The 22,212-nt window shown below is 35.3% G+C and overlaps 1 protein-coding gene across 12 annotated transcripts in view; it reads right to left on the reverse strand.

Moving 5' to 3' along the window:
* Window positions 1-22,212, reverse strand: part of Sarm (sterile alpha and armadillo motif) — a 324,081-nt gene that overhangs the window by 68,357 nt on the left and 233,512 nt on the right. For 11 of the 12 annotated variants that reach the window (XM_067787773.1, XM_067787774.1, XM_067787775.1 and 8 more), the window contains 2 exons: window positions 2,402-2,718; window positions 105-480 (listed from right to left, as the gene is read on the reverse strand). In XM_067787773.1, coding sequence (XP_067643874.1) covers window positions 105-480; window positions 2,402-2,718 — 693 coding nt within the window. Of the gene's footprint in view, window positions 1-104; window positions 481-2,401; window positions 2,719-18,888; window positions 20,252-22,212 lie in introns of those variants that run through there. The other variant, XM_067787782.1, reaches the window with a different exon arrangement.

Consider the following 22,212-nt stretch of genomic DNA (forward strand, 5'->3'; position numbering starts at 1 on the left):
GAAATTGAATTTTCTTCGCAATCTTAGAAAATTTTCTTGTGTGTACTATTTTTAAAAGCTTTCAACACCATTCCTGAAAATGTTTTAGTGTATCCTACACTCACCTGAATAATAGCAGCATTTTGTTCCGTCTTCACACCATCCATTTCGGTACGATTTCGCATTGCTGCAGCCGCTTTAGCTTCCTGATAATCGATATCACCTGTTTGTAAACGTTTCATTTCAGCCAAATTGCTCGTCGCTTGCTCAGTGCTGATACCATCGGCTATTACTTTTGTTTTTGATTCACTTCTCGAGCGTTTCTCTTCAAATTTAACATGATCGACGAGTTTGCCTGATCCACTCAGTCCATTCGTGGTTAATTTACCATTTGAAGCGCTTACCAAATCATTCAAATTATGATGATCATCATCACCATCGGGAAATGAAACCAAAGGTTCGGTGTCATTATCAACGAGATTTTCAATGGAAGAGCGTATTCTGAAAAATACACATTTTTAAATTTATTTTGTTATTATATACATTAAGCTGGGTCGATTTATTAACCTATATCGCGTCATCGATTTTTCGATAGGTTTTGGGCTCAGGAAAAAAAAGTTCCACTAAGCATACCCAAAAAAATAATTTTCGAGCCTGCAAAATTTGAGTTCTTTGACTTTTTTTCTTTGATTTTTCATGACCTACTTAAAAAAGTTCATTTTTCATACCCTGTCCGACTCACAATTGTCCGCTAAAAACTTTGGCGATAACAGTTTTTTGAAAAAAAAAAAAAAAAAATTAATATTTTTTGGGTTTTGAGGAGTGTTTTGGTGAAAAAATTTATTTGTTCTCCATTTTTTTTAAGGGTTTCTTCAGAAACGTGCAAAAGTGTTGCCGTTGAAAACGAATTTGTCTCACCATTCCTATCCCACTTAAAATTATGCGATAAAAACGTTGGCATTAACAGTTTTTAAAAAAAAATTTTTTTTGGTCTTTGGGACTTGTTTTGGTCGAAATCGATTTTTCTCCTTTTCAAGGCTCCAAATCATTTTTTATGTATATGTTTCCGTTAGACCCACCAATAAGTATACCAAAATGATCAGGGGACGAGCTAAATGGATTTAGCCATGTCCGTCTCTCCGTTTGTTTGAACCCTCAATTTTTGAGATATCTTGATGAAATTTGGTAAGCAGGCATATTTTAATGGGGGATTTGACATTTGTAGGAATCGACCGGATCGGACCACTATAGCATATACCTCCCATACAATCGATTGTTCAATAAGAGGGTTTTTGCCATTTCTGCCCCATTTCTGCCTCATTTTAACAGCTAGCAACATCAAATTTTACCACAAGCTTGCGTATTAGACATAGATGGTTGCCTGAAAAAATCGTCAAGATCGGAAAATAATTTTTTTTAAACTGCACTTACCACCCACCGCCTTTAGCGCATGAATTCACTTGGGACTAAAAATCGATTTCGACAAAAATATGTCAGATCTTGACGATTTTTTCAGATAACCATCTATGCCCAATACGTAAGCTTGTGGTAAAATTTGATATTGCTAGCTGTTAAAATGAGGCAGAAATGGGGCAGAAATGGCGAAAACCCTCTTATTGAACAATCGGTTGTATGGGGGGTATATGCTATAGTGGTCCGATCCGGTCGATTCCGATGTCCGAATGGCAAATCCCCCATCAAAATATGCCTGCTTACCAAATTTCATCAAGATATCTCAAAAATTGAGGGACTAGTTTGCGTTCAAACAAACGGACAGACGGACGGACGGACATGGCTAAATCCACTTAGCTCGTCCCGTGATCATTTTGGTATACTTATTGGTGGGTCTAACGGAAACATATACATAAAAAATGATTTGGAGCCTTGAAAATGAAAAAATCGGTTTCGACCAAAACAAGTCCCATAAACCAAAAAAAAATTTTTTTTTTAAAAACTGTTAATGCCAACGTTTTTATCGCATAATTTTAAGTGGGATAGGAACTATGAGACAAATTCGTTTCACACTTTTGCACATTTCTGAAGAAACCCTTAAAAAAATGGCGAAAAAATAAATTTTTTTACCAAAACACTCCTCAAAACCCAAAAGATATTTTTTTTTTCAAAAAACTGTCATCGCCAAAGCTTTTAGCGGACAATTTTGAGACGGACAGGGCATACATGAAAATTTTAAAATCAAATGCAATTTTTTTAAGTAGGTCATGAAAAAAACCTTAAAAATAAAAGAAAATCATTTTTTTGGGTATGCTTAGTGGAACTTTTTTTCCTGAGCCCAAAACCTATCGAAAAATTGATGGCGCGCTATGGGTTAACTTTCGCCCATGCAAATCAACCCAGCTGAATATACATACATATGAATTTTGGAAACTTAATTGTTCCAAATTTCTTTTTCGTTTCAACTTACTTTACTTTTAATTTATTAATGGCATCCGAACTATTCAATGCATTCAATTGTGTGAGATCGTTTATAGATGGCTGATGCGTTGTGCCTGATATGGCTAAATTATTGTTACTGCCCAAGCCACCACTACTCGCATTGTTGGTGTTACGACCAACAAGATCGGTTATTTCGGACATGGAATTTTTGATTTCGCTTAAATCGCGTATCAGTGCTTCCTTCTTCATTTCGGATGATGATGTAGACGAGGAGGAAGACGATGAGGATGTGATGTGATGTAAACGTTTCTTTTCAACACGCGTTGTTGTACTGCTGTTGACGACCTTTTGAGGATGATAAGAAAAATGCGCATTATGTTAGAGAAATTGATAAAAAAACAACCATGTAATATTATTTGTTACTTTTTTATTTTGGGGAGATAAAAGCGTAAAGTGGGACTTATTTAATACTAAGGCCTGGTTTTTCAGTGTCACTTTGTTCGACATGACATAAAATGTCACTGCTCATCTCAGCTTAAGTGTTAACTCTTGTCAACTTTAACTGGAGTTTAAATTCGTTTCTCTTTATTCTTGTTCATCTCTTATTCCATTTATCTCCATATCATTCTCATTATGTTTCCACTAACACTTAAAAACCCACTCCCACTCCCTCACCTACTCCTACTCGCTCTCCCACTTCCATTTCCACTCGCACCCTCATTTCCACTCCCATTCCCACTACCACTCTCATTCCAACTCATACCCCCACTCCTACTCCTACTCCCCAATCATACTTCAACTTCCACTCGCATTCGTACCACTACTTCATTTCTCAATCCCTCAAACTCAATTTTGTCATACATATATGAAATCTCTATACAAAATATTGGATTCATGCTTTGTATAATTGCGGAGATATAGCGAATGGATAGGGAGTTAGCATTAAGCAACGGCTATTGATTGCTATAGGCACACTTATCAGTGTGTTTGCTAAAAGTTTACACATAGGTTATGCTACGCCTCACATTTTTAGAAATTTCACGCACCCAACGCTTTTATTCAATTGTCTGATGTACGCCCTAGATTGATGAGGAGTGTCACGACTAGTACCTAGGACCTACCTAATCATTTTCTATCTTTTAGTATTATTATTACTTCATGTAAGTATTGTTTTCAATAAAACCGTTTAACTTAAAAATTTTATTTAAATTATTTTATTTTCAAGTTTTTAGTCTTTATTTAATTGCCTCTTATTTCCCATTCTTTTTAGTTCATTTAGTGACTCATTATTACACGGAATCTTTCCTGACAATTTGTTATAATCTAAGTCCTCAATACCTTCCAAAGACTTTACTCAACTCTGCGCCAGGTATGCTTATCCCTCCTCGAACTCCAAAATATTTTGATATCACTTCTACCGGACTGTGTGTAATATTTGTTCCAAATATGAGCCAACATCATAGGTCGCTTTCTATTCATATATGTATTATGTGTTCCAAATATGGACCAAATCGGACCACAAATACGATTTTTTTGAATATCTCGATCCTTGCGCCACCTAGCAGAGATTTTTTCATAGGTCGCTTTCTATTCTTGTATGTATTATGTGTTCCAAATATGAGCCAAATCTTACCGTAAATACGATTTTTTTGAATATCTCGATCCTTGCGCTACCTAGCGGCGATTTTTTTCTTATTATTGCATTGTCATTGGGTTCTGAACTATATTCCAAGTTTCACGCTTGTAGCTTATCGGGAAGTTACTTAAATTTCAGTTACAAAATTCGTGCCAGCCAGCCTGTCAAGTCAAGCTAAATAAAACCGTTTAAAAAATGTTCGTTCGTGTGCCTCAGTACAGGGCTTGTTAATTATCACACGCTCCCCTTTGAATTTCAATCACGCCTTATGCTAAATCGTCTCAACTAATGTGTGCATGTAGAATAAAAACAAATACAACAAGCACTTAAAAATAAAGTACAGTTAACTCTGCACATAAAAAAAAATGTATTTAAATAAATAAAAACGATTTTAAAAATTGAAAATACACGATTTGCCGGCTAACAAAAACTGTAACTTAAAAACAAGTAAGGAAAGCTAAGTTCGGATGTAAGCGAACATTATATACTCAGCTGCCAAACTAAAGATTACAAAACTTTTAAATTACTTTCTTTTAAAAGTGGGCGGTGCCACGCCCATTATCCAAAATTTTACTAATATTTTATTCAGCGTCATAAGGTTAACCCACCTACCAAGTTTTATTGCTTTATCCGTCTTCGGTAATGAATCATCGCACTTTTACGGATTTTCGAAAGTTTTGATATCGAAAAAGTGGGGGTGGCTATAGTCCGACTTCGTTCATTTTAAATAGCGATCTGAGATGAGTGCCCAGGAACCTCAAAATTTACTCAAGTTATCGGGTTTACGGACAGACGGACGAACGGACGGATGGACATGGCTAAATGAATGTGTTTTTTCGGCCAGAACATTTTGATATGCAAAAGTCTATATCTGTCTCGATCAGTTTATGCCGTAACGGAGTACCGTTATGAGAACAAAATGAATATACTCTGTGAGCTCCGCTCAGCTGAGTATAAAAAGCAGTACAATTCAAAAAACCTATTAATTGCACACTACACTACACACTTATAGCGTTTTCTTTTCTGGCTATAGTGTTACGCTTTTTGTACGCCGCGCAAGGGTTGTTGCTCTGTTCTAAAAAACAGGCACCGCCTTTACGGGGTATTTCGTTCTTTTGTGAAAATTGTTGCCTGCTCGCAACGCAAAAGCGTCACACTTTTACCCTGTATAAAATGGCGGTGCGGCAGTGCAACTCTGAGAAACTCTCAATTCGCTCTTAACATATACTCTGTTAATATGAGTTACTATGGTGAGTTGAAATATTCTTTTTATGCACTATAAATGTTGACAATTTTCTGGGGTAGGAGTAACTCTATTAAGGCTTTACCATTTACTTAGGCAACAATTTATTTCAGAAAAGAAAACGCTATTATACTCATGAGTTTATATAGATAAACATACATAGATTTATATATGTACATTTGTATATTAGGAATATGTATATTAGGCCGGGTAGATTTGTGGGGAGTCAAAAAAATCGCCCATTGCTCTGTGAAAATCATATTCTAGGGATCAAAATAAGAAACTTTGCCGAAGGAACCATACCTCTAAAACGAATTCTGATGTCCCCCCCTTTGGGTCGTAGGGGCAAATTTTGAAAAATCCCACTTTGAAATGCCTATGTTTTTTCTTTTTGAAGTTTATTTTTCCCCTTAGAAATTTATTTAGTCAGAACATATGTAAATGAAAAAATGAATTTAACTTAGTAATAGAAAAGAAATTAAAAAAAATTATTAGAAATTAGCGTTTTTACAACCCCCTTTTAAAACCAAGGCATCACTGTGATGCATTTGCATGTCGTAAACATAGTTGTGTGGGTGTTTTATTCAACCGTTTTAAAAAATGAAGGTATCACTGTGAGACAATTGCAGATCGTAAAAATGCTTGTGTTGTTTTTTTTAAGCCACCAAAAGACACAGCAGGTAGAATTGAAATTGCTCCTACCCAAAAGTTCGACCCAAAGGGGGGGACATCAGAATTCGTTTTAGAGGTATGTTTCCTTCGGCAAAGTTTCTTATTTGGATCCCTAGAACACGATTTTCACAGAGCAATGAGCGATTTTTAAATCGACCCGCCCTAATGTATATACATATGTGCATGTTTGTACTTATCTGTGCCAACAAATTTTATGGCGAAAAGCTAAGCAACATAGTAAAATAAATAATAGTTTAAAAAAACACGCTTTTTTAGCAAACCGAACTAAAAAATAGAAAATAATTTTCAATTAAAAAGAGTTTATATAACAGTAGTAGAAGGTCAAAAAATTGTTTATAGTTAATCACCTCAAAATAAAATTATAATAAAATTTAAGAATTCGTTTTAGAGGTATGGTTCCTTCGGCAAAGTTTCTTATTTTGATCCCTAGAATATGATTTTCACAGAGCAATGGGCGATTTTTTTGCCTCCCCACAAATCGACCCGGCCTAATCTTTATAGTATATAAGTAAATTATGTCAACATTCAACTCCAGTAATGATATGGTGCAACAAAATACAAAAATAAAAGAAAATTTCAAAATGGGCATGGCGCTGCCCTTTTTCATTTAGTTTGTTTAGAATACTTTTAATGCCATAAGTCGAACAAAAATTTACCAATCTTTGTGAAATTTGGTAAGGGCATAGCTTCTACTACGATAACTGTTTTCTGTGAAAATGGGCGAAATCGGTTGAAGCCACGCTCAGTTTTTATACACAGTCGACCGTCTGTCCTTCCACTCGGTCGTTAACACGATAGCTTGAGCAAAAAGCGATATATCTTTACTAAACTTAGTTCACGTACTTATCTAAACTCACTTTATCTTGGTATTGAAAATAGGCGAAATCCGACTATGACCACGCCCACTTTTTCGATATCGAAAATTTCGAAAAATTACAAAAATGCCATAATTCGAAATAAATAAATACGAAAAAAGGGATGAAACATAGTGATTGCATTGGTTTTTTTAACGCAAAATATAACTTTAGAAAAAACTTTGTCAAATGGGTTTGACATCTACCATATTAAGTAGAAGAAAATGAAAAAGTTCTGCAGGGCGAAATCAAAAGCCCTTGGAATCATGGCACGAATACTGTTCGTGGTATTACATATATAAATAAATTAGCGATACCCGACAGATGAAGTTCTGGGTCACCCTGGTCCACATTTTGGTCGATATCTCGAAAACGCCTTCACATATACAACTGAGGGCCACTCCCTTTTAAAACCCTCACTAATACCTTTAATTTGATACCCATATCGTACAAACACATTCTAGAGTCACCCCAGGTCCACCTTTATGGCAATATCTCGAAAAGGCGTCCACCTACAGAGCAAAGGCGCACTCCGTTTTAAAATACTCTTTAATACCTTCCATTTGATATCCATGTCATACAAACACATTCCAGGGTTACACTAGGTTCATTTTCCTACGTGGTGATTTTCCCTTATTTTGTCTCCAAAGCTCTTCGCTGAGTATGTAATGTTCGGTTACAGCCGAACTTAGCCTCCCTTACTTGTTTTTCAATAATTTGTATGTATGTTTTTAAAAGCTTTGCATTAGTAATCGCTACTAAATTTGGCGTGGCTTTAAATTTGTGTATTTTATTTAAATTTGCAAAACTTATTTGCTTTCAACTAGTTAGGAAAGACAAAATAATTATTCATGGAAGATAAAGTATTTAATGAGTATTTAGTTTTTAAAATAAGATTTGTTTTTTAAAGAATTACAAAGAAGCTTTAATGCCTCACGCCTTCATCAAGACAACAGAGGAGTTCTTTGGTGGCATTGAATACTCAAATGGTTCTGCGTGATTGAGCAAAGTGCTGTCGAATGGTGAAACAATTTAGGACGTTGTAAGTAAACAACTAGGGAATGGGCGCTTATCGTTTCCCAGTTTTCGTGAATAGAAAGTTGCGGGGAGCAAATTGATAAGAGCGAGGGCAGGAGCGTTCAAAATTAAGTGAGCTTTAATGGCTTAAGTAAAAAGAAGCAAAGACATGAAAACGCGCCGAGAGTGTTCTCAAAAGACTGATTTCGCCTTAATCATGTCTCAAAAACATGAAGCAACCAAACGCGGTGAAGATATTTACCCTGATGACTACTAGGTTATTTGTTTATCATCGTCTTAACGCAACACTTGAGCGTTTAATAACATTTGGAACTAAACTATAATGAAGGATTGAGGCGTATTAAAGGGCCCCAGTTCTGTAGGCCTGGATCAGCTCAGTTTAGGGCTGCAAAAAAATCACTTTTAGTTCATTTAGGCTTAAAATCAATGCTCTATTAAAGTATTATCGGCGTTGCGCTGTAAAGCGACCTAAACCAACTGCTTAAGCGTCTTGAGGTAGGCTCTTTGAAATTCATGTAGCTTCGGTAGTCATAAATGGATAGAGTTGACGTTCATACATGTTTAAAAATGATTAAGCCATTCAGCGGATTAAGCAATTCTTCAAGCTATTTTGAGCTCAATTGAAACCCTCTCAATTAACGCTTTGCATTCTTCGCTTTTATCCGGTTAAAATTTAAACATAATTGAACAAAAATTATAAAAGCTCAGTGCATAGATTTCACGACTCTAATCCAGAGCACTTCGACTCGAAACCAGCGGAAGGCCTTGGTTTAAAATTGAAACCAAGCTATGCGCATTCTTATCCACAAACACCGGTATAATCTAAATCTTAGCAGAATCTTTTGTTTTTATTTTGTTATGATATAACATTTAAAAATGCATGCAACCATCTGGGGCTGGGAATGGAGTTGGGATTGGGACTGTGACTAGGAATAAGGGATGGCATCCCTTTGCCTAGATTAGTATTGACGACACTTTCCGGGAAATGTACCAAAGAAACGGACTGGGACTGGGATCGGGGCGAGACTGGGACTGCGAATGAGAAATGGAGAATAATAAGAACTAGAAAGAAGAAAAACGAGGAAAGGAGAAACAGACTGGGAAAGAGATAGAGTTAGACGTAGAAAGAGAGATAGGGATAGATGGAGTGGTCGAGGGAGATGGAGAAGAAGCTAGAGAGAAAAGAAAGGATGGACACGACGGAGAAGGAGAAAGAGACGCAAAGAGATGAGTGAATAAAAGGATAAATGGGGAGAGAGGCGGAGGGAGAGTAAGATGCAAAAATTTCTAGAAAGCTATGCAAATAGACCAAAAAAAGGGCAGAAAAACGTCTGCCGGATCTGCTAATTTTAAAATAAATTTGGCTTTGCTATTTATGTAGTACAAAAAAGTTTCAGATTTAGGCTCAAACTTTTAAACTTTTTTTACACAACAGTAATGGTTGAATGTTAAGGCCTGTCTACATATCCATAAGGACTTAATATCAGTATTATCAAAATATTGAGCTAAGAACACGTGACTATGGAACACACCACATATGTACATTAGGGCGGCCCTTATAAATAAAATTTGCGATTTTTCCAATCTCACCCTTTAATACCAAGGACAAAAATGTCATACATAAATGTTGATTCCAATTGGAACCGATTAAGGGAGTGTCGCACAGTGATTGAAGTTGATATTTCAATATAAGAATTCTTCATGACGTGATCTGAACTGAAACCTCCCCTGCAGTCAAAAGGCAAAGTAGTCAGCAAACATTCTAGTTCATTGACTAGAATTTTGTGGGTATATTTATACTAGTCAGCTTTTGAATAGTTCATTGACTATAATTTTGTGGTGATATTAATACTAGTTAGTATTTAAATAATTCATTTGACTAGAATTTTGTCTGTCGGCTCGAGGAAATGCGCAAGTGCTTTCTGTAGCCAATTTGCAATGCATACTTCAGTTGACAATGCTAGATATCGTCGAAATCAACGGGCACATAAACACAAGCATGACGAGTCAACCCTCACCGTTACCTCAACAGAGGTTAAATAAATTATTGAAAAGGCCAAGCCATCCATATCAATAGTCCCAGACGGAAGACCTATACCGATGCCAAAACACCTGTACCATGAGGGCATCAGTAGCCTAAGACATTTTTCCTACTTGTCGTTAAAAGCCTATGCTTTTCCAGAATAACAGAGAAAGACCGGAAACCCAGTCAGTATCTACCGATATTATCCCTTTAGTCAGTAACGAAAACGTTTAAAGCCGTTATGATTCCCTCAATTAAATGAAATTGTTCGGTTATCCAGCCATAAGCATGACTTCCGTAAAGTGCATATCACTACCACCATTCTGAACTCCATTAACACTCATAACAGGACGGCGCTAGTGCAGCTTGGCCTGTTTTTAGACAGTCAACCACTACTGGTTCGTCCCTTCTCCGTTAGATAGATAGATAATTTATTGAGGATTGCACTGCGACCTTTGGTCAGCACCTCATCCCATCCGACTTCCATGATGAACCCTAGCAGTTCTCTTGGCTTGAGGGATTTAATGTGGGAATGTTCTGGCCATGGTGAACCCATAAACTTAGCCCTGCGTCTTGAGATTGCGTCACATTCGTGTGTTATTCCGTTACTTTTTAGTTTTCATATATATGTACATATTTTTATTAAAATTTATTCCAAAGTATAATGTATTGAAGTGATAAATTTTAAAGTTATATACATATGTATATATATATGTACATACCTTTTATATATATGAAATATAATGAATAACATAAATTTGAGCTAATTTATCAATTTTCAAGTAATTTTTCAACCCAACTGAGACTAGTATATTAAATACTAGGATGCTGATGCAAATATCGACTAGTATGTCAGCTGTTATTACAATGATGCATAGACTGAGTAGTATGCCAACTGGTATGTTGATGTTGAATACACTGACTAGTATGTCAATTGGTATCAGTCTGATGGGTATGCTGACTAGTTTGTCAATTGGTATGATGCTGATGCAGAGACTGGCAATTGATATTTCGTAGGACATCGCCGTGTTCAAAATGCCAGTTGCTAATATGGAAAAAAGACAGAACTCATACTAGTTGGGATTTTTGGCAAACTAGTATTTTTCTAGTATACAACTAGTTGGTTTGACTGCAGGGATGTTGAATAATTATCGATACGTTGTGTCGCTCGTTGCCGTCTAGCTTTGACGCCTATCCAATTTAGCCATGTATATAGATAGATATGTTTTCATATGTAAATATACTATGTAGGCGCGTACAAAATGACCATAATTCGTTTTGCAAATGTTATTTAATTTTTATAAGGAAAGACGTTGTCTGGACGTTGATGCCAAATAAATGAAATTATAGCGAAATTTCTGATTTGTTCATTTAGCTTAAGACGCCTTGCTTTTGTCTTCAATCTAATGAGTGATGCCAAATTATTTCTAAGATTTTGGTATACAAAAAAAAAATTTGAATAAAAGTGACTTCGTTGGAAATGGCAAATACGGATGAAATTTTTAAAGATACACGAAAATTCCACAGAAAACGCAAATTATCTCTTTAAAAATGTTGGTGTAAACATTATTGTTAGTTCGATATAATTTCAGTTTTAAAAACAACGAATATATCGATTAGGGTGGTCCAAAAAACCAAATTTTATTTTAGAGACCAAGGGATCCTCCAATTTTGTTACATCTAACGAAATGCAAAATTTTAGCTCTGTAGAGCATATAGAAAGCAGTGCTCAACAAGGTTTAGTTTTCAGAAATTCTGTAAATTTGTATTTGTTTGTTTTTAAGGATTCAGAAGTTAAAAAATGTGTGGTCTTCAATAAATTTGATATTAAACATGTTATCAACCCTTTTTTATTTCAGGCTTAAACTATATTTCAATCAAAATCAGTGCGCTTTAGACGCGTCAGGCAAACAGTGTTTACTTAATCGGTGTTAAGGACCTAGAACCTTTAACAAAGAAGAACCAACTTCCTACAACAAAAGAAAATGGTACTGATGATGAATTATATCAGCCTTCTTCAATAAAAATTTTGACAAAGTTTTAGGTGTTAAGAACGAAGATGTTTCTGAACCAAAGGCTAAGAAGAGCTCTTTTGACATGAATGTGGCAGGGGCTTTAGACAGGAATAAAGTGTCCGATCGTGGCCATGGTCCCGCAGCATTGCCGCTTTCATGAAGTTCGATAAAAAGAAAACGAGAAGCAGCAAGCCAGAATTTTTCGACAGAGATGATGTCAAACTGAGAAGACACAAAAGAATCAATTGTTGTTCATTGGGACAGCAAAATCTTTCCCGAATTTTAGGTTCACAAAAAGTAGACAGACTACCAGTGCTAGTTTCCTATGGTGATGTAAATGAGAAACCGCTGGGGGTGCCAAAATTGGCTGTTGCAACAGGTAGGAAACCTGGAGATGCAGTAGTTAAAACTCTTAAGACATGGCATCTCGATGATAAAGTCATTGGTATGGGCTTTGACACAACAAGCGTCAACACCAGTATGGAGAATGGTGTATGAAATTTCATTGAAAAACAGCTCAACAAAGCAACTTCTATGGTTGCCATGTCGCCATCACATAATGGAAATAATTTTGAGCAAGGTATTTACATTATGTTTGGGACCTTGAAGCCCTCCTGAAATTCCCATATTTGAAAGGTTGTAGGAATCATGGAATGAAGTTGATCGATAAGACCACACACCATTAATTTTTTCTCTTGGAGAAGCTGAGTTAAGAAATAGTGCCATCGAATCCCTGCTTTATCATCTAAGTAAGAAAGATCATCCTCGAGATTACTACCTCGAACTTATTGAACTGACGCTGTTGGTGTTGGGGTAACCAATAGAAAAAATGCACTGGAGAGCAGCTGGGCCAATACATCACGCTCGATGGATGGCTAAGCTTATTTATGCATTTAAATTGCACCTTTTCCAATATCAAGGAGTTTATCATCTCACAAACAAGGAGAAAAAAATTTGGATAGATTTATCCGTTTTGGAGCACTTATGTATGTGGAAAACTGGTAGAGACTCCAATCAGCACCAATGCAGCTTTCAATGACCTAACGTTTTGGAAAGAGGCTGGGAAATACTGCGCAATTGATGATGAGATAGCTAAAACCATCAAAAAAAATTGCAGTCACATTTGTGGTACCTATGCGAAGAGCTCGTCGGATTATCACTTTTTTCCACAAAAATGAGTCATGAAAACAAAGTAAGCATTGTGAATAAGATGTCTCTCCCTGCACCGGCGAGGATGATTAGAGGAAATACCAATTTACTAAGTGATGAATGTGAGAGGGCGGCCACCGTGGTGCGGTGGTAGCGAGCTCCGCCTATCACACCGTATGCCCTGGGTTCGCACCCCGGGCAAAGCAACATCAAAATTTAGAAATAAGGTTTTTCAATTAGAAGAAAATTTTTCTAAGCGGGGTCGCCCCTCGGCAGTGTTTGGCAAGCGCACCGGGTGTATTTCTGCCATGAAAAGATCTCAGTGAAAACTCATCGGAGTCGACAAAAACCCTGATTATTTAGTAAATAATACACCTAGAATGTTGAAATTTGACGTGTGGACTGATATGGAGACTCTTGATAAAAATTAGAAAAAAAAAAATTTTAAATGGGCGTGGCACCGCGCACTTGTGATATATTCAATTTTACAAATATTGTTAATCATAAATTAAAAATCGTTAAACCCATCGTAACAAAATTCGGCAGAGAGGTTGCCTTTACTTTAAGGAATACTGTGAAGAAAAATTAACGCAATCGGTCAAGGGCTACGCCCACTTTTATATATAAAGTTTTTAAAAGGGTCGTGGACGAATAAAATAAGCTATATCTTTGCAAAAAAGAGCTTTATATCAATGGTATTTCATTTCCCAAGTGGATTTATAATAATAAATAGGAAAATAAAATGGGCATGCACCTCCCTCTTTTATGACTAAGCAATTTTCTATGTTTCGGGAGCCATAACTTGAAGAAAAATTAGTTCAGAATAGAACCATATGTATATGTATTATTGCGCAGCCTTGTGTACAGCTGGGTATATAATGTTCGGTTTCACCCGAACTTATACACCCTTACTTGCTTGATTATAAATTTGGACGCAGCACGTCAAAACACATGCGGCTAGGTGGATTTAGTTTAATATATAAACCGCAAAAAAACTAGTATATGTACCGTAGTTACCCTTCTAAAGACAGATGGTGAGTCAGAATATGAGGCCCATTTAGCTATTTAGAAGGCTTACAACAGTTCTTAGCCATTTAGTCGAAATTTTCGACGTGCTTCAGGCAAACGAGCATTGAAATACATATGCAGCACAATTTTAAGCACAACCACCTTGCGAGTTGTTTCCCTTTTCTTATTCCTCTAATTCTGAATAAAAAATCCTTACGAGTTTTCTCACTCCTCCCCTTCCTCTTGTGCTGAACAATCTTTGAAAAGGATAAAACCGGTTTACCGAGAAAATTAGGTATCATGAATATTATTAAAATGGAGATTTCGATATAATTTTTAGGGAATTTTTTAACGCGTTTAGCTGAAGGGAACGCAGCAAAATAGATTAAGTAAATTGTTTCTTTAACGAAAAAACTCAAATTTATGCTAAAATGCATTACCTAAATGTGTTCTTAGTCAAATACAGAAAAATACTCTGAGTGATTAGCACATAAAATAGAAAATACATACAAGTGCCCCGCAACACATATGTCCCACACATATATGACATTGTTGAGTATAAACTGGTATCATAGTCGCTTTAACTCAGTAGCACATTGATTTCGTGTGTAATGCACTGTATACTTCGTTTCTTATCGGTTTTACTTTAGCGCTGTACTCATTTTAGTTTCGTGTACATCGTTGTGTTGCTAGCGTCAGAAGACTGATATGACTTTATTCATTTTATTGCACTGTTAGTCGTACTTATTCCAATTAGTGTTTTCGTATACTACAGTTGACTTTCTTGCTCAATAAGACAATTAGTACTGAACTGCTTCGTGGCTTATGAGCGGTTATTCGTTTTACGAAGCATTACTATGTAAATGTGTATTAGTGCATATAAGTGCTTGATATTCTTTGTTTGCATACGCACTAATACTAATTTTTTGGTTAGTCCACTAATAACCTTAAAACATGAATAATTTCAGCTCACTGGTGTCAATGCAATAGATTCAAATATGAAGAAAATAATTTTGCTGATATGTCGTACGTTTTATTTTAAACAGTTTACAACAACTAAGGTCTGGCGTGGCTGAATGTGTTTGTAAAAGTTCAATCATCGTAGGAGTGCGGGTTCAAATTCCACTCCTGGGATAAAAGGCTTTGAAGGTATTTACACGGTATAATCGAAATAGCTATCGCCTTGTTCGTCCTGATGTCACATTGTGTAAATTTTTCCCAAATTATTTAATAAGATAAAATTTTTGCTTTTCGAGATTTTATGATTATGTTCACATACATCAAATACTCTTAGTGAGGGCACTTGTGGTATTTTAATCTAATTATTATAATGGAGCTGTATGAAAAAATAAAACTTCGCGTTTTCTCAACAAATTTAATGTTAAACTTAAATTTTTAAAACGAAAGCGGCGATGTATTTATTACAATTTTATCGAAACATAACTTTGGCTATTATACTTTGCTGCTAGAAATAAGTTCAATTCGTCAAATCCTTAATGGTATATTATAAGTTATTTTGAAGAAAAAGTTCCCTTCCCAAGTGAATGAGGCTTACAATGTTATCTCGTCAAGATACTTCGAACTCTGTCATTACGTTTAATTCGTTTTTTGTCGATTTCAAGTTCGTTTTATCTTATCTTTCTCTATGCAAGTAAATTAAATTATCGGAATTCTTAGTAAGTATATAAGTCGGAATAACTGTTATCATTTGTTTATCAAAAAGCGAGGAAAAATTCCAAGTTAACGTATACATCGAATATATAATAGAATAAATAATAGAATTCAGTGGAATCGTTTTTAATTTTAGCAGAATAGGTAGTGATATGGGAGCGGTATACATATAAGAAATTGAGGAAGATGGTGTTAGAGGCGTAGGTTCCACATTACAATTGAAAATATGATTAATATCAGGTGGGGACACACTGTATACAGGATATACATTACCTATGTCGGCGTTGGTTCTGGCCTTGTATGGGTTTAACCTGTTACAGTATCCAGAACAAAGTTCGGCCAGGGTTACTCGTGATATGGATAGTGTATATTGATAACGGGGTTCACCGGGCGCGACCTAGCAAAGGCGTTCACCGATTCTTTGCGGATTTTGCCTGGGAACTTCTTACGCTCGTCCGTATCTCATCATGGTGCTTATGGAGATGTTCCCTTACCTCTCTTGGGGGTAGGACTAGATCAAACAGTTGTTTGCTAGGGTGTCCAGGTTTGTGACAGTGAAGCAAAAATTGTCTGTTCAGTACTTCGTTATGCCCTTTAATGTTGAACTCTATGAGCTGACTTTGCAGATATTTTTCAGGGTTCATAAGAATACATCCCGTGGCAGTTCTCTGGGCAGCACTTTGGCAGGCCTGCATACTTTTCCAATGTGTGTTTTTAAAAAACGGGCGACACAGCTGAAAACGTGACGCGTAGTACACGAGCGTCCGGCAAACTGCTTTGTACGTAGTTAGCAACGTTTCATTATCTTTTCCCCAAGTTTTACCGGCGGCCGCCGTGGTGTGGTGGTAACGTGCTGCGTCTACCACACCGAAGATCGTGGGATCAACTCCCGGTCAAAGCAACATTGTTTTTTCCAATTAGAAAAAAGTTTTTCTAAGCTGGTTCGCCCCTCGGCAGTGATTTGACATTCCGAGGGTATTTTTGCCATGAAAGGCTTCTCAGTGAAAACTTTTTGCCTTGCAGATGCCGGGCGGAGTAGATACAATGTCGGTGACATGGTGCGAGTTTTATTGAACGTTACCCTAAGATCCTTGGGTGACTGACAGTCGGTAGCGTAACACCATCGACGTAAACGGCTAACATTTGCGTCATTTGTTCGTTCCACTTCGTAAACAGTGTGGCCGTGGATTTGGTGCTGCGAATAAGGGGACTTTAAAAAAGTAAAGCGGCAAATCACAAAAATTAAAATTTTTTAAATTCTGATTCAGAGATAAATTGGATTCCACAGAAATCCCACAAGTGCTGATAAAAATAAACAAATATCTTTGCTCGAGACTTTTTAATACGTAGTCGAGACAAAATAAATCTTAGTACTTTTAGGTTTTTATTAGTAGAAGTATAAATACGCTAGTCTGGGTTGAAAAAGAGGATCTCAAAAATTTTTTTTAATTTTTTGGTTGTTTGACGTACAATTTTTAAATTTTTTCCTTGAAAATCTCTATTATTGTCTTGAATGTCCTTTTGATTTCCGAAGTTCTTTTTATACAAATTGGTTCATTGAAACAATTGACGAGTGAGCTTAAAGGGATATGCCAAGAAGTTACAGAGCTTCTCGAGGGTATTTTTTTAACTATCAATATTTAAAGGATAAATATTTAACAACAAGTAAAATTCCCATCCAATAAGTAATGCAAAATCTGTATACTCCTTTAATGACAGTAGTGCTTCTTAAACTATGACTTCTTAGCTGGGAAAATCATCCTGCAAACATTGCTAAGCAGTTTCTTTGCCACCCTCCAACATTTCGGGCATTGCGGCATCATATTCTTTTTGATCTGGGTACAACTAATAATACGCCTCTTTGTTTATTAGTAGGAGGGATATATGCGGAATACCTTTCAATACCATGTCGGTATATTACGCTTTTGGTTATGAAACAGGCTCGGCTTCACCTCAAATGGGATTCTTAACCTGCTTTTGAAAGTTTGGAAAAACTCCCGTAATATATCTCAAGGTATTAGTATTGTTCAGCTTTAATAACTAAACTCCATTGTTGCGATAGACTTCTGCCGATAGGAATTCCTCTATCTATTAGCGTCAAAGTCAGAAACTGCTTCGTAACTCCGTTCATCTTCTTACGGAAAGCCACAGCCGCAGCATTTTGCTTCTTTCCGAATCTCAGAGTGAAGTCTCTGCGTCCCTACACCTTAGTTTATCAGTCACCTCGTAGCAGCACCGTCCTTTGCTGCGACAAAGCCACTGTTATTTCGCGAGGTGACCCTGTGCGTGCGCCTATAGGCCACTCAACTACATTGCAGGTCTAAGCCCTCCCATTAGTGACTTTAAATTCAGTGGCGGACTTTTGCAATTTTTTATTATATATGGGGACAAGGGGTGACGCTTATCGGAATAATTTACCTCTTTATCTGATAGTTCAGTTTCGGCATCCGGGGATTGTCCCCAAATTTAGCCCTTTTAGATTTCTTTATGGTTTTTGACAAAAATTGCAACACATTGACGAATTTGTCAAACTTGGTTAGACGATTTTTCTGAAGCAAAACAGATTTGGAAAAGACCAATTTTGAAATGTAGGGTGGTACTTTCAGGAGATGAAATGATCTTAAAAACCAAAAATTTTAGAAATGCCACGACCTCAAATTTGTGTTTTTTGTACTTTTGGGTTCTAATATCTCAAAACCTAGACTGTTTTGGGTCAGACTGACTCAGATTTGTGTTCATCATGTCGAAACCTTCGCGAAAGTTTAGCTCTGTTTTTGGCTTCAAATTTTTTTTTTTAGCTGTGATGTAGCGAAACAAGGCGTACACTTTTGGACACGAATATCTCGAAAACCCGAACCAATTTGGAAAATATGACTTCAGGTTAAGATTCTGTGCAATGAAGACCCTTAGCAAAAATAAAAACGAAAGAACTTGCCCGCATTATTTTATATATATTTTTTGTTCTTAAAAGGGGATGTTTGTAGAACAAATTTAAAATTTTTTAAAATGAATATTAAAACCATCTTTCAGCAATCCCCGCATTAAAATCCTATAATCCTGGTATTTTTTGGTTTCAAAAAACGTCATCCCTAATGCCGACTATTTCAGTCTAAAGTACACTCTCGCCCACTCATTCACTTATAATTAGCAAAAGCTTAATTCACTCAATGCACTTTTTAACTAACCTTGCAACAGCTCTACAATTGTTAATTGCTTTGCGTTCGTTTTTAAGATTTCTTAATAAATTTTTGCTTGTGTCTGCGTTACTTTGCTTGAGTTATCTCTGCACATAAATCCGCAATCGTTAGATACTTTATCTTGTGCTTTATGCAATTTATATGGACCGGTACGCTTTTTTGTTTTACAACACGATTTTCAATTCAATCTTTACTTTGTACTTTAATATCACTTTTTCGTGCTTGAGAATGAATTATGCAATATATATTTTTTAATTATTTGCGTATGTTTTTAAGTATGTATATGGAAGCGTTGATATGTTTGTTTGTTGGTTTATATATATTATGTGTGCTTGCAAAGTTGTCTATTTTATAGCTCCCTTAGTCTTTTTGCGTTTGACTTTTTTATAAGAAATCAATTACACTTCAGTTATGTCGCTGTCTTTATTAGTAAATTATTGCTTGCTTTAAGTTTCTAGTTTTTATGGTGTTTTCTTATTTCTTTTTTTAACTTGTTGACTAATTTATGCTTTTTTATCACTTGTATTCTTTTCTGAGCTTTGAGTTTTTAGTTTTTGTTTTTTATTTATTTTTAACTTTTCGCCTGTTTTTTATCACTTGTCGTCTTTTCTGAGCTTTGAGTTTTTTAGTTTTTATTGTTTTTAAATTTTTTTATTTTTTTTTTAACTTGTCTGTTTTTTTATCACTTGATGAGTCTTGTTTACTTTGAAAATAATACCTACATACGTCTTGCTAACTTTACTTATTTTGCTCTTAACTGTCTTTTTGTCTTATACTTTTCTTATCAATCAACTGCTTACGTGTTGCATATCATTTTTCTCTAAATCAGCATTTATTTAGACCGTGTTTCTTTGCATATCTTTAATTCATCGCTCTTTTGTATAGTCTCTTCACAACTGGTATTATAACCGTTCAATCTAACTCTGTACTCGCTCTAGTTTGTGTTCTTAACTTTTTATCTCTCGCTTTGGTTTTAATTATTTTTACACTTTTTTATTCTTGCAGTTTGCGTTTCATTTTCTTTTTGATTTTGGTTCAATTTTCGCAGCTGATAACAGCTTGTTGATTAGATTGATATAACTGTGCTGTTTTTTTTTTTTTAATTTTTTTGTCTACCTCTCATAAAGCTCTTTCGTTTGTTCCACTTCAACTAATTCTATACATTTTTTCGTGTTCTTTTTTAGTTACAGCTTTGCAGTTGATTATACATCACTTCATTTCTTTTTAAATTTAAAGCGCTGTTCGTTTTAATTAAATCTATTTTTAAATACTCGTGTTTTGCTTTATATGTTTTATACACTTTCGTTATTTATATAGTCACATACCGACACATCCTCTACCAATAATTATCATTAGTCACATACTGACACACCCTCTACTAATAACTGTCATGCTCTTCTTACTTATACCATTTCCTCTTACACCTTTCCTTCGCTTTCCATATCCGCTCACTTATTAGCTATATTTCCGTAAACAACTTCCAATAAATAAATCTCTTTCTCTTTATTCGCAATTAACAACAACATTACATATTACAGTTACTATTATTAGTTTTAAGCTCATTTTTGTGAACTTAGTTATAAGCATTACAGAAATTTGGAGATCATTAATAAAGTTTCATTCGAAAAGAACGGACTTCTTATTGGCGCAGTCGCACGCGAACTAAATACGCAAAATCCCACTACGTAAAAAAGTTAAAATTTTTACTAAAAGCAGTTAACACGTCTCAAAATACGGAGTGTTTTTGAAATAAAGAAAAAGAAGCAGAAAATTGTTTCATAAAAAGTTAAAATTGCGAAAAAAAAAACCAAAAAAAAAAAATCGTTTATTAATACGTACATACGTACCTAAAATCAAACGAATAAAAACTGTAATAAGAAAGTTTGGAAAAGTTCCAAAGACATGTGAATTCGTTAATATAAATATTTAAGATATTGGCTTATACCTAGACATTTTTTGAAAAGTGTATTTTTTTAAAAAATTAGACTGTCTATATATGTACATATGCATAAAACTGTACATGTGAAGAGAAAAAAACCGTAAACGTGAAAAAAAACTGTAAACAGAAAAATTGAAGCAGATACGATTGAGAAAATAATAAATCAGTTAAGGGTCATTTCAAAGACATTTGAAACCAAAACGCATACGAATGAGAAAAAAATTGCCAAGAGAAACAGCTTCCGTTTCTACACAATCAAATTTACATATAAGCACAGTAAAAACTGATAGACACAACAACAACTTCCGTTCCAACAGAAGCAATTCAGCAAGAAAGTGTAGTGACTACTTAGAGCAGCAACTTCCGTTAAGCATAAGCGATCCAGTGAGAGAGTGAAGCGAGCTTTAAGAGCAACATCAAGAACTTCCGTTCCAACGCAAGTAAACAAACGTTAAAGTAAAGTGAGTATTGAGAGCAGCAGCGACAACTTTGTTTCCAACTCAATGCACCAAAAAGCTCAGTCACTAGTACGAGCGACAACATACGTATATACAACAACAGAATCTACATAAATCAATGTATATATACATATAAAAAAAAAACAAAAAAAAAACACTTTTAAGTATTAACATTCAGTTTAGCGAAACAAGACAAAATTAAAAATGGATAATTTTGATGTTAGTGCTAAATTTAAGCTTATTTCAACTAATCTTAATAATGTTCCACCGTATGATGGGAATGAAAACGCCTTGCTAGGGTGTGTAGAGCGAATAGATTTGATGATACCAACTTTAGAATCTTTTCCGGATGATTTACAAGTTTTACTTATAGGAAATATAAAAGATAAAATCGTTGGTAACGCTAGACGGTCATTGTTAATTAATGGCAATCCTCATACTTGGGAGCTAGTCAGGAAGGTTCTAGTAGATAATCGCGGAGAGAAAAACTCTGTTGATGAAATTATTGATAAAATTAGGTCTTGCCGATGCGAATCAACAATAGAACATTTTTATAATCAACTTAATACATTATTATGTCGTTTAAATAATGCCTTGCAACTCAGTAATACTAAGATTGCTGGTATTAATTATGAAAGTAATGGGCGAATTGCTTTGAACTCTTTCAAGCACGGCTTACCAGAGCCAGTCAAAAGTATTATAGTTAGTCGAAATCCCAAAGATATGAAAAGTGCTTACGATATTATAAAATCTAATGGGTACTTAAAATATAATGATCGGCATAGCTTTTTTAATAATAATAATAGTAGATACAAACAACAAAATAGAACAAACAGATTTTCGAGCGAGTTGTACAATACAAATAACAGTAACGTACAAAATAATATGAGTAACAAAAACGACTTAAAATTCAAC

The sequence above is a fragment of the Eurosta solidaginis genome, chromosome 5, assembly GCF_040869045.1.
Source record: "Eurosta solidaginis isolate ZX-2024a chromosome 5, ASM4086904v1, whole genome shotgun sequence".
Lineage (NCBI taxonomy): Eukaryota > Metazoa > Arthropoda > Insecta > Diptera > Tephritidae > Eurosta > Eurosta solidaginis.